We start from the raw sequence: 13,427 nt of genomic DNA on the forward strand, positions 1-13,427 counted from the left end.
AAGGGGGTGGGGAGGCAGAGAAAGGAGGAGGGGGAGGAGAACAGGGAAGATGAGCAGAAAGGGGGTGGGGAGGAGGAGAAAGGGGAGGATGAGGAGGGGGAGGAAAATGAGGGGGAGAAGGAGAATGAGGAGAATGTGAATGAGGAGAACGTGGAGGAGGGAGTTGGGAGAAGGATAGAAAAAGGAGTTTAGATGAAGTGAAAGAGGAAGAAGGGGGAGGGGAAGGACGAGGGGGAGACCCATCATAGGTTTACTGTCTTCAAATCCTTCAAAGTATTCTATTTGGTACTTCATTCGCTTCCCTCGTCAAACACACACATCAGATCATTGGCCTCTTCGTTATTTGGCTAGTCGAGTTCATGTTGATCCTAAATCTCCCATTGCAGTGGAAGCTCCTCACAAAGCCACTGGTTTGTTTACCATGCTATTAATTTTAATATAAGCAAAGATTAATATGGCCGTGCCATCCGGCATTGCGTCAACTATTCTTTTAACCTTTGATATGCAAGTCGTGTTTGAATAACTATAAACGCCAAAATGGTTTGATAAATGTGATAGGGGTTGTATGGGTTTATTTGCTGTTTCAAAATAGAAGATAACCTGTAAATTTGCTTGTATTTGTTAAACGAAAGATATATGAAATATTTTTTTAGATTATATCATCTCTCGTAATGATTATGATTGTTGTCCTCTAACTAATTGCAGTTGTGTAAGAAAATACATTGCTAATAGGTAGCAGTGTAAAAATTTAAATGCATCAGTTTATCCATGGTTCTAGAAGGATCCATGGTTTATCCTACCAATACAGGTAACCCTCATAAAATTTTGTTTTTATGAAACATAATAGGGTAGTATTCTGATAGCTATGGTTTAGTTTAATAAACCTTGGTTAACTTTTAATAGACCACAGTTGTATGGAGTGCCAGTTGCCAACTCATTCACCAATTAAAAAAATATTCTTGTTGCAAAAAGTTGTCAAAAATTAATTGAGCCGTGAAATGAAAGAATAGTAAAATTCAAATTCAACAAATTAATTGATTATAATTGCCACAAATATGGAAGAAATATTATGAATTCCAGCATTCCATTGAAGTGTGTTTTAAAATTCTATTTTACATGCAGACTAGGTTTAAACCTCTAGGTTTTATCACAATACCACACATGATGTACAATGCATTTATTATCAGTACTGTAATATGACAAAACACAATCAGTATTGATTACATTTTTTGTCTTAGAATATCTCTTTAATATGCTCGATAGTATTTATTTCTCAATAAAATTCCTGGTCCAGATATTTGTGTTCTATATGATTTACATTCCAACAAAATATACTACTTATTATGTACACAACATGATAATGTACACAGCATATTCACCTGTACATGGGACATTGTAGGCTCATCAAATTTTTCTGAGAATCATAAATTCAGATATGGTATGCCAAACTGAAAGTTTTTTTTCTGTGATAACTCAAGATGTGAGTAAGTCTACCATCATATACATGTACAATAGATCAATGCAATCAATCATAGAAAATAAGCCCACCATCCATCGCTTTAATAGTTTAATAAAATAGGAGCTAGAAATAGAATGGGTCTAACTCTATTTGATAGAACTTTGTTTAGAGTTTCTTTTCATGCATGCCTTTCCTCTGAGATGTGATTAAGATACTGGAATTCACCTTTAATTGGTACCAGAATCTAATCAAATATTCTTTAAAAAAGGATATAGAAAGAACAGAGTCGGAAGGAGAGCATCCCTTTACTTGCTCCAGAAATAGTCTTGTTTATATTGAGCCAGTGCATGCTTGAGATTCATAGGAGTGCATCAGGTGTGATGCTAGCCTTCTTTCAAGGCTTTGTGACTCTGGCTATTAGCCATGTCAGTCAGTGGCTGGTGTGAGGCTAGCGGGTGATGAACAGAGATTGTGGCGTGCGCCTGTAATCCAAGCTGTGGGGAAGTTACAAAATTGATGCAGAGGTTCGAGCCCTGGTCACGTCTTTCGGATGGTGACGTTAAAGGTCGGTCCCAGACGTAAATAATCATACCTGATTGATACACGTCTGACAAAACTAAAATACACACACACACACACGAGATCAATACTGTGTTTTTTACAATCTGACTTGACTTGAAATCTCGGGCAGCTTTGAACTAGGCATCAAGGGCAACCACAATGGTGTTAATATGAAAACGAAAAGGGCAAGTTCAACGCGTCCCTCAGATCATGAACGCAAAAGTACAGTAAGGTGTAGGTGCACAGCAAGGACAAGAGATCATACCGGTACATAGATTGCTGAATCAATGTGTGTGTTTTTAAAAAATAAATCAGATAATTACCTACGTCCGGGATCGACATTTATCCAGAAGACGTGACCAGGGCTCTAACCTCTTCATCAATTTGTACCTGTACATGTTGCTTGCATTGCCAATGCAAGCCACAACACCTAGTTGTCGTTGTGGTTTTAGCTTATACGGCACATACCATTCAGTAGTGAATATTTGCGCCAGTTGTATTGTAAATTATTAGTCTCATTTCAGTCACTTGACATTTTTCATATTATACATAGGGCCATGTCTTAAGGCTAGCTTGATGCTTGCCTTGATTACAAAGTCAATGACATTACCAGCTGTCGATTGGCAAGGGATATTAGATGTCTGGGAGGGGGTGAATTACGAAGGATACATCACACCTATTGGGTGGATGGGTGACCCCTATTAACTTTCCATCATCTTTCGGATATGATTTATTGATTACAAGCATACGGATGGGTATGGAAGAATTTTTAGTTTTGTTTTGTTCTAGATTAGCATAAATCCAATAAACCTACAATTTGTACTACATGGTACAGTATGTAAAGTCTCTTTTGAGCAAAACTGAACCTTTAAGACTTGCAGACATGGCCTGACAAAGCTCAGCGACAAAGCATTCTGCATTTTGTGTTCGAAATTGACACAAGGCAACAAAAAAGTTAACTAAAGTTTGTAGTTCTATAGTATTTAGCTTTCATTGTATTTATGCAATTTGACTATACTTCTCACAACTGAATGTGCAATCCCAGTCGCATCTCTCAACGGATGTTGCAAGAAAATACTTGCAATTAAATGCAAAGTACTTATAATCAAGCGCAATTTATGCTGCACTTGCATTTTTAACCTCAGGCGTACAGCAATTTTAGCTGAGGTATATAATACACTTTTTTTTGCATATTTTAAGCAGATCAGCAATAACTTGTAATTTTTCATTTGATTGCAAGACATGATTTATTTGGGGACCTCAGATAGATTTGCAGTGAATCAATTACTATCAAATTAGTCTTGTAGCACGCTTCAGCATTTCAGGGGTCTGTGCCTGTAGACTAATGTGGGTGTGTCGTGTTGTAGAGTGCATTGCTCTATCTGATGTAACCTTGCATATTGTCAAGTTATTGCTCTTGTCATTTTCTAAGGGTACAGAAAGATCTTCCGATATCCTTTTACTTGAAGACTTGAAGGCATTAATGATTAGTATGTACCTGCAGTGATAACATCACTTACCTGGGCTAACCCAGAGTGTGTTGAGTCGATTTTTTGTTAGTAGTTGTGATTGAACAAATTGAAAGTCAGCAACACCACTGTTCAATTCAATTCAATTTATTGTGATAAAATGCCCATTGACAGTGGTAGTATAGGAAACAAACTAGAACTCAAACAAAACAAACCAAAAACACCAAACGAAAAAAAAATGAACGAACATGCAGCTGGCCAAATATTCTTTATCTGAATTAATGCCAAAACCCCAATTAACAAACAACAAAAATATCAACAGCAGTTTAAGACATAATTGAGGGTGACAGGCTGTTTTGCCCTCTACCTTGACCAAATTGCTCCTTAAACTCTCAAATGGAATACTTTTGAGAGACTTAACCACACTTGGACTAGTTAACAAACATGAAATTTGCAGATTTCAAAATACAGAACATTCAGAATAATGAGCAATATTTTTTTCTTATACCCAAGTTTTTTGCTATACTGTACAGTAATGTAGGTCATGCTCTCAGTCATTGACCCTGATCTCATTACGCTTTCTAAAACTAGTTTACTTGAAACCGGTTCAGGAAACCAGTTTGAAGATCGCTTTGCTAGCGTTCCCATTTGATCACCCGAAAGTGGTTTTCAAAATCACTTCATGTAATGCGATCACTTCCCTAAGAACTGTTGTGTTCTCACCAGTTTAACGAGGCAATCTTCAAAACAACATCGCGAGGTGGTTTTCTGAACCGGTTTTAAAGATCGCTTACCAGACTGCTTCGACCATTCTCATTGCCTGTTAAACTAGTTTCCAGTAAACTAGTTTTAGGACGGTAGTGAGAACGGTGTCATGGACTCATGATTATGATATGTTACAATTTAAACGACTACTAATCATTTTGGCATGTCATTTCACTTTTTCCTCATACTCCTGTTTGGCTGACAGTGACTGGGTTCATTTTTTGTTTTGGTTGGCTGCAGGAGAAGAAATGACCTCCAGTCTTGTCAACTATTAGACTAACAATTTCTATGGCTGATTACTCACGTGTGTATTTAGGATTCTGTAGTTTACAGAACAAAGGGATTATTTGAAATAAAAAAAACGCCTTCAAAGTAAACACAGTTATGTCAGATATATATATGAACGGTGTAAAATTAGAGGTGAAGAGATAAAAATCTACATTTAAATGTGATACAAATGTACTATCTACAATCTGAATGCCATATACATGTATCAATTTGTTGTCCAAAGATCATCATATATGATATACTGTATGTAATTGAATTTTAACATTGCTTTACTTTATACAGTATGAATTGAAGTTTCAACTTTATACTGGTATGCTTCCAAAAAAAACATCATAAATTCTATCCAGTGATTGTTTATTTATTCTGGAATACGGTATACATTGTACTGAAGTGTTCAATAGATGCATGTACACTCTAAATTCCAAGGATTTAAAATAAATCCAGATTGGCTGTGCTTGGTGACCAGCCAAATTTTGGATTTATTTTTCAATCTCAAATGATTTAATTCAAATCTTTTAGCTTTGTGTTTAAATCCTAGTGGTTTCAATCTTAAATTATGTTTTGCTGGTCACCATTCATTTTAAATCCAATGAATTTAGAGTGTAGGCCTATACTTTTTAATTAGTCTGTTTTTTGAAAAATTCTGTGTCATAATTCTTCTTTCATTTCTTTGGCCTTTATTTTCATTTGATTTGACCTTTGCCTACCATATTGCTTCCTCATTATTTGAATAATGTAGTTTGTATTATCAATACTTGGGCTGAGCAAAAAGGTTTGCAATCAGTGGCAAACTGCCAATGACCAATCATGATGGCTGTTGCTTGCATAGTTTGTTTAACTGGCCACCATTAACCAATTAGAAATATTCTCTCAAATATTAGTGTTACAGGCCCTTGTCAAAGTTTTCCTGCTTCAGTATATCTAAATATAAAATACATGTTTACATTGCATCTGGTAAGAGGTACATGTACGTTCATTATGAAGGCGACTCTTGTACACTATACATGTAATGTTATTATTACTAATTAATATTAGTCATGCCCCTATAATCTACATGTATACCTGCAACTTTAGGGAGATTTATAGTTTAATGATACTTATTTCAAAAAGAGCAAACAACTCAGCTAGCATGCAATTTTCATGATCAAATTAAAATTTAAATTGAATAAAGAAATTAAGGAAGAGATGAGTTTGTAATATAATACATCTCTATAAAGATTCATGAGATGGGTCTGTAACATATGTATGTATGCACATAAAATTTTCAGATACAAGTACCCATAAATTACAGCGTATATTTGTATGGTTCTGCATGATCATAGCGTGATCGGATGAAGTCAATCGTCTATTTAGTATTTACACTGTAAAAACACACTGTTTAAAATTTCAGCATGTTGTTTATTAAAGCCCCTCACTCAAAGAACTGTTTAAAGTTTTAAACTAGTTGATTAAAGTTTAAAACAAGATGTTTTGAAAGATTAAACTTACATGATTGTAAACAATACATTTCAAATTTCATTTCAAACAGCGTTTTCACAGTGTAGACTATAAAATTAAGGGCAAAAATGGGAGCAACAGCTAAATGATATAATGTATTTGGATGGACTTTGTAAGCTGATGGTCTCTTTTTTGCATGTCGACTCCCAGTAAGTCAATAAATAAAATTCCTCTCCTGATTATTATCCAGTCCTGTATCCGTTTAATGATCAAACAAAGGCCACTTGAGATGTGAACTCATCATTTATGAAATTACTTTTATCGTGCAATTCTTCTAGACAGACTGCTTATTAGTTACTTTACCCTTTTAACTTTAAAATCCCTTTTTTCCTCATGTCTGAAAAATGCTGTAAATTAAATCTTGCTATTATTATTATCATGATTATAATTATTGTTATCATTATCATCATTATTATTGTCATTATTATTATTTTTTAAACTTTAAACTGTTTAAAAAATCTATTATACATGTAAATGTAAATTGAATTGGCTACTTGTAGTTAATTTCCTGTATGTCCAAATCATTTTATAATGTTTAAAATATAAAAATCCGTAATACATGTAATCGGTAATTATGTAGAAATACACAGACGTTTTAAAAGTAATACACTTTGTAATATTGTTTACCTACAGTAGAACAGTGTGAGGAAATAACACACTCTGATAACAAATTGTGACCCTTTGTAATAAAGTTTAGAGTTACTTTCCAATAGAGAAGTCATACTGTAAAAAAATGGCCTGTGAGCTGTTGAGTGACACCTTTTGTTTCCTTTCTCATTAAAAAAAGGCAAACTGACGAGTGGTTGTGCCTCAATTGTACGGAATACCAATTTTGGGAATGGGGGGAAAATCCCCATTTGAATTGTCCTTGATTATCTAACAATGTGTCTGATTGTACCAATATTTCCTAGGGATTTTTTTTGTTTACAACCTGCTCACCCTACATCCTGTTTTATTATTTAACAGATCATTGCTTCAATACCTGTATGCCATTATGTTTTGCTTGAATTCACCCTTGGTATGCAAATCAAATTTATTACATGTACATGTATGATGGAGTGTTTGATACCACTTTTATTATGGGTAATTCGCTTCTAGTGAATTGGATTGCATCATGGAATTAATGAAAAAGATTCTTGACTAGACTCTTTTGGTCAAAAGTTACTTTTTAAAATTAATTCTTTTTAATACCATTTATGCTTTATTATGCTCTGTGTACATGTGTACCGTATGATATACATGTAATTCACACCAATTCCATGTATTTTAAGCCATTTATCGAGAAAAAACATTTGATTTTGGGGATGCGTCGTGGTCTAGTGGTTGTGACTCTCGCCTTTGAAACAGAGGGTCGTGGGTTCGAATCCCAGCCATGGCATGTTTTCCTTCAGCAAGAAATTTATCCACACTGCTGCACTCGACCCAGGTGAGGTCAATGGGTAACCGGCAGGAGTAATTCCTTGCATGCACTGAGCGCCGGTGATGGTACCTCGAGCTTAAGCCAGGGTAATGATAGCACTTTATCCTCAGGCAAAAAACGCTTTATAATTCCAGCTATTATTATTATTTTGATGCAGGTTCCTCCAAGAGAGTTGATGATTCAATGTCCTTCAAAAACGTAATCCTGTATTTCTCTCTGTTTTCTATCTCTGCGCAGGCTGACATGTGGTCCTTAGGCATCACAGCCATTGAGCTGGCGAAAGGGGAACCCCCTAACTCAGACCTCCACCCCATGAGGGTACTCTTCCTCATCCCAAAGAACAACCCACCCAAACTAGAAGGCAGCTATAGTAAGAACTTCAAAGACTTTGTAGAAGTCTGCTTAAACAAAGACCCACGGCATGTAAGTTGGTTTGCACCCCCCCCTGGGGGTGTTTCATAAAGATTCAAGAACTATTCCATGTCATTAAAATTGAATCGGCATTTGCATTTACGATAATTATTAGAAATAGGGTATGAAACTATTTTTACACTGGTTTTATTTTCGTGCATTTTGCAAGTCATGTACGATAGTTGAACTCTGATACACTTTATGCCAGAATTTATAGAAGTGTATACACGATAATTTACAAAATCAGACATACATGTACAGCCATTTTTTCTTATCTATTCCAAGATATTGAAGTAAAATAAAATACAGGGCATATATTGTGGGTGTGTTTACACCTGAATTATTCTTTAATCTCTTTTCTACATTGATTGAGCTCTTAAAAGACCATTTCGAATCATTCATTCTCCCTTTGTGTGGATGCATCCATTGTAATTCCTGTTTTTACAAGCATGCTTTGTGGGTGTGTTCACACCTGATCCATTCTTTAATCTCTTCTCTACAGCGGCCTACAGCCAAGGAGCTCTTAAAACACCGTTTCATCAAGCAGGCAAAGAGAACATCCTACCTCACAGAGCTAATTGAACGATACAAGAGATGGAAAGCAGAAGGGAACGACTCGCCAGACTCGGACCCAGAAGATAATGATTTGTAAGTATAGCAGACTCTTCTAGAATAAGAAATTGGCACATTTTTTCAAAACAGGGGGCTGTTTCACAAGAGTTAAGTTTGACTTAAAATCATGATTAAATGCTGACTTGCACTTCATGTGTAAAGCACAGCCTTATTGACTAACACTCAGTAGCGCGTGTCCTCTAAGCATGATTTTACCAATGCAGTGATACCTCCTATACCGTACACTGCTTGGAATTTGATTGCAACTCGAAGTCACTCTTAAATCTTGATGAAGCACTTCCTGAATATGCACACATGTCTTAAGAAGACATGATACTGGACCTTGTCCACAGGGACATTGTCGGGACAAGGAGACAGATTGACAAGATCTTTAATCTTGTCAACTTGTCTTCATACTGATGAGAAGACAAAAATACAAGATCCAAACAAGCCCAAACCTAAAGCAGTATTTCCATTCAAAGGGATCTGCAATGGAAATTTCTGTTTGGTCTTGGAAGCTGGACACATCATATTCCAAAAAAATGTATCACATTGAATTTTGGGACTTCCTACTATTGTCACATGACCACACACATATTGCTTCCTGTTTGTTTTTGAGTCAGTAAAAATGATTCCTATTTTCCATTTGATCTCGTGTTGTCATAATTATTGTAGATTTGTGAATCATACGTCAAAACAGGATATTTTCCATGTTTTCCGTTTTGAGATTCAGTTTTCTGTTTCAAATTGCTGTTTTCGTTTTGTCAAACCATCTCCAGATGTACAAATGAAAAAGAATCACTCCTTGACCATCTTTCCTGTCTTTTTAATATCCAATATATTCGGTAGGCTTTGTATTTTGGGAGTTTAAGTGCAATGCCACTATTTTATAAGGCTTATTTCTATACGACAGCATAAATGGGGAAAAAAAGAAAAAGGGCACAAAAAACCTACTGAGATCGGCATTTAGTGTATTTGGACCTACTCAATCACTAGAATACCTGTTAAATTCCGATAACTTTTCAAGAATAAAAAATACCTGGGGCCCGTAACATAAAGCTTAGCAATGATCGTAATTTTTTTTTACGATTGATTCCATTGACTACACTACAATCAATCGTGAAAATCAAGCCTACGATTAATCGCTAACCTTTGTGTTTCGGGACCCTGATCATTTTGGGCATTCACATCGACCTGAGGCAGACCCTTTAAGGGTAAGTTCTCAAAGTTATGAGCATGCGGAGTATGATCTAATTAGCAGGAGAGGAGTGCGATTCAATATTGCTAGCTCGGCAGTGCCCGCGACCAATTACTCTCTGGGTTGAGATGGTTCTTGTAATATCCCTTTCACACTGAAAGAATACCTGCGACCTTGGAAAAATCCCTTTGTGAGTTCTCGTAATTTCGACAAGTACTAACGATTTTTCGGATATTTTACAAGTATTTTACTTTCTTATTCGCAAAAATTTTACCTAGTATTTTCTGATTGGGATAGATTATGGTAAATTTCCTGCTCAGAGAATACATTGTAACTTTGAGGCTGTCTGAATATGCCTATTGAAAAGTAATAAAACCAAAGATATCGAGGAAGAGTAGTTTAGCTATGTGTTTGACCAAGTTATTACTATGCAGCTGTAAACCTTAATCACATAGTGATAATAGTAGATAAGACATATACAGGGGCCACGGAATGGTTTTCAAAGTGGGGGGGGGGGGCTGACCATGCAAAAAATCACAATCGTATGGTCATTTTTGCGTTTTTGTACACGGTTTTGGAAGAATGGTTTTCAAAGTGGGAGGGGGGGGGGGCTGATCATGAAAAAAATCACAATCTTTTGGTAATTTTTGCGATTTTGTATACGGTTTTGGAAAAAAGTGGGGGCTGAAGCCCCACCAGCCCCCCTGCTTCCATGGCAGCTGATATAATGGTGCCAAATCCACTCTGCAATAATTAAAGTAGTTTTGCTCCTCATCCACTTGTAGTTGTATGCTTGTTGTGTGGGAAAACCATCATTAATCATAATTAGTTTGATAGTCCTGTAGAAAGTGAAACCAACAGAGAGACTGGGTGTTGCCAGTTCTGCCTCTTTTGTCTCTGCGGTAAAAAAGTTTCTGTATTTTCAATATACAGATTTTTGGTTGCTAAGGAGGAATCCAAACATGATTTTAATGAACAAGATTTAGAAAGTAATATTTATGAGTAACTAAAATTATAGCACCAAATATCTTTAGAATTATGATCAATACCCTCAAGAAGATGTTTAAGAGGAAATCTTATTATTTTTTAATCCTTGTAATATTGATGCTATTTTGAAAATGCATTTGATTTAATTAATCTTACGCATTCATTGTATTTTTTTGTATTATTTATCTTCCTTGTATTGATGATGATCCGAAGGGGCAGATTTTTTTGTTTCAATAAATTGATTTGAATTGATTTATTCTTTCTTGCAGTCCCAATGACACCCTGCAAAATAGTGTGCCTCCGTTCGAATACGACACCATTAGGGGATCACCGTTCATTCCGGAGCCGTCGATAGACTCCCGTCCGGAACCCGTAGAGTCCATCCCGAGAAGACAACCCAAATCAGAGTGCATTCAATCCCTCCTCGTTCCTATACTCAGAGGCGTAAGTGATAAATCATGTTTAAATGACCTTTTTCAAATATATATACATGTACTGCAGGGAATAATTTTGCTTTACAAATTTGATTAGCATTTTTGGTCTTATGTGAAAAACTCTCAACTAAGTAATGTACAATCCTGTGTAAAAATATGCTATACAAAAGATTTTATGCGTAGCAGTCTTTCAGAATGTGGAGCAAATTGCGATGCGATACCAGGAAAATTATTCCCTGTACAGTGTCTTAATAGACTGTGATTATAAACCACCATTTTATAAATTATAATGTGCACTGTATGATGATGTAAACCAGTAGAGTCCATTAGCAGCATGCAAGCAAAATTACTGTAGAGTGCTTAAAGGAAACCAAAACCAAAGACAAGAAGCAATCTTATTAGAAAGAGTAAAATGAGAGGAACAATTTAAAAAAAGTTTCATCAAAATCGGTTATGAAATGAGCAAGTTATAGATGATTAAAAAGTCTTGTTGTACTTACTATGTGGATCCTCAAATTGGCAAACGTGCTTGAAAATAGCTGATTTTGTTGATAACTCTCCATTTGTTTTGTACACATATTTTCAGATTTTCCCCTTTATTTTACATATTTTATATTATCTTCCCCTAACCTTGACATATATGGTGTGGATTATATTTTCCCATGACATATGTTGTGCTCAGAAGGAGGCAAGATGCAATTTGAAAGATAATGAGGAAAATCTGAAAATTTGTGTACAAAACAAATGGAGAGTTGTCCACAAAATCAGCCATTTTGAAGCACATTTGCCAATTTGAGGATGCCCATAGAAAGTACAACAAGAGTTTTCAAATTCCCATAACTTGCTTATTTCTTAACCGATTTTGATGAACTTTTTTTAAAATTGTTCCTCTCATTTTACTCTTTCCAATAAGATTACTTATCTTCTTGGGTTTTGGTTTCCTTTAATTCCTCCTTGTTCTTTATTCAGAGGTGTAAGCAAAGAAATAATACCAGACTGGCAATTCCATATAATATGTTCGCCTGACCTCCTTATTATGATAACCTTCCTGGAATTATTCATCTCTGTTTCTAGTTCTTATGAAAATGTGAATGCTTTCAAATGACAATGAGATGGGTACTTCATTAGGAGAAGTAAGGAAGGACAAAAATTGAGGTCATACATGATAGAGATATTGATTATTCTATGGAGATACCTGGCTTCAATTAATTTTCATTATGTTGTCATTATTTCTACGTTCATATCCTTTTTTTCTTCTTTAGCTCAAGCAAAAGAATGACGGTCTATCTGGTGCCATCGACGAGCTACAGAACAGTTTTGATATGGCAGAAGAATCAAGTCCTGGGATCTGTGATAGATTAGTTGGTCAGATAGTGTCAAGAGTAGAAAGGTAAAAAAATCACTGGTTTGAGGAAGACCTACACTGGAAAAACGCCGGTGTTAATTTAACACCAGCCTGGTATCTATACACCACAGATAGGTGTTGAAACAACACCGGTTTGGTGTTAGGCTAGCACCAATTTGGTATTCAAGCAACACCAATTAGTATTAAACCAATATAGGTTTGATTCTTAACTGGCGTTGTTTCAACGCTTCTGGTGTGGACCGATATAGATACTGGGCTGGTGTTAAATCAACACCAATCTTTTTGCAGTGTTTGTGTTTATGTTGGTGTTGATGGTTTTAATGATGGTGTTAAGGCAAACAAAAAATGATGGTCTATCTGGTGCCATTGGCAAGCTACAGAATAGTTTTGACTGAGGTCATCATCAAAGCGCAGCACCATACTTGACCGAGATGCGAGGCATTCATGCTGTTGAGTTCAATATACCATAATATGAGTGTCCATATATTTCAAATTTCTCGCGTGCATTTATATTTCAACGAGGCCGTAGGCCGAGTTGAAATATTAACACACGAGAAATTCATGGATACGAATGATATTGTATATTGAACGATAATAAGCATGTAGTATGCGTTATCTGGGATGGGAACACAAAATTGTAATCAATGGATCACCTTATGAGGTTTTGTACACTCCACTACCGTGCAGAAATTGCCAGTATATGCCACGATCGTGGCCATGTACCGGATTACTAAATTGCAGTTGACCAATCAGAAGCCTTCTCTCATACCACCCATCTTATATAAAGTTCTATACCCTAGCATTGTTTTAGAAACCTAGTGTCAAATCAAAATGTGTCACATCCTGTCATGTTTCATGAAAGGTGTTTCAGTTTCAGGTTATGTATTTCAAAGGGATAATCATTAGGTGGGCTGATGATGTCATATCCCCACTTGTTCTTTTGTGTTTTATTATATGAAA

General features: G+C 35.8%; 1 protein-coding gene across 2 annotated transcripts in view; it reads left to right on the forward strand.

Annotated features, from left to right (window-relative positions):
• LOC121429619 (serine/threonine-protein kinase 25-like) overlaps window positions 1-13,427 on the forward strand; it is a 54,825-nt gene that overhangs the window by 34,031 nt on the left and 7,367 nt on the right. For both annotated transcript variants that reach the window (XM_041626747.1, XM_041626746.1), the window contains exons 5-8: window positions 7,697-7,882; window positions 8,373-8,518; window positions 10,937-11,111; window positions 12,364-12,491. In XM_041626747.1, the coding sequence (XP_041482681.1) occupies window positions 7,697-7,882; window positions 8,373-8,518; window positions 10,937-11,111; window positions 12,364-12,491 (635 nt within the window). The remainder of the gene's footprint in view (window positions 1-7,696; window positions 7,883-8,372; window positions 8,519-10,936; window positions 11,112-12,363; window positions 12,492-13,427) is intronic.

The sequence above is a fragment of the Lytechinus variegatus genome, chromosome 16 (genome assembly GCF_018143015.1).
Source record: "Lytechinus variegatus isolate NC3 chromosome 16, Lvar_3.0, whole genome shotgun sequence".
Classification (NCBI taxonomy): domain Eukaryota; kingdom Metazoa; phylum Echinodermata; class Echinoidea; order Temnopleuroida; family Toxopneustidae; genus Lytechinus; species Lytechinus variegatus.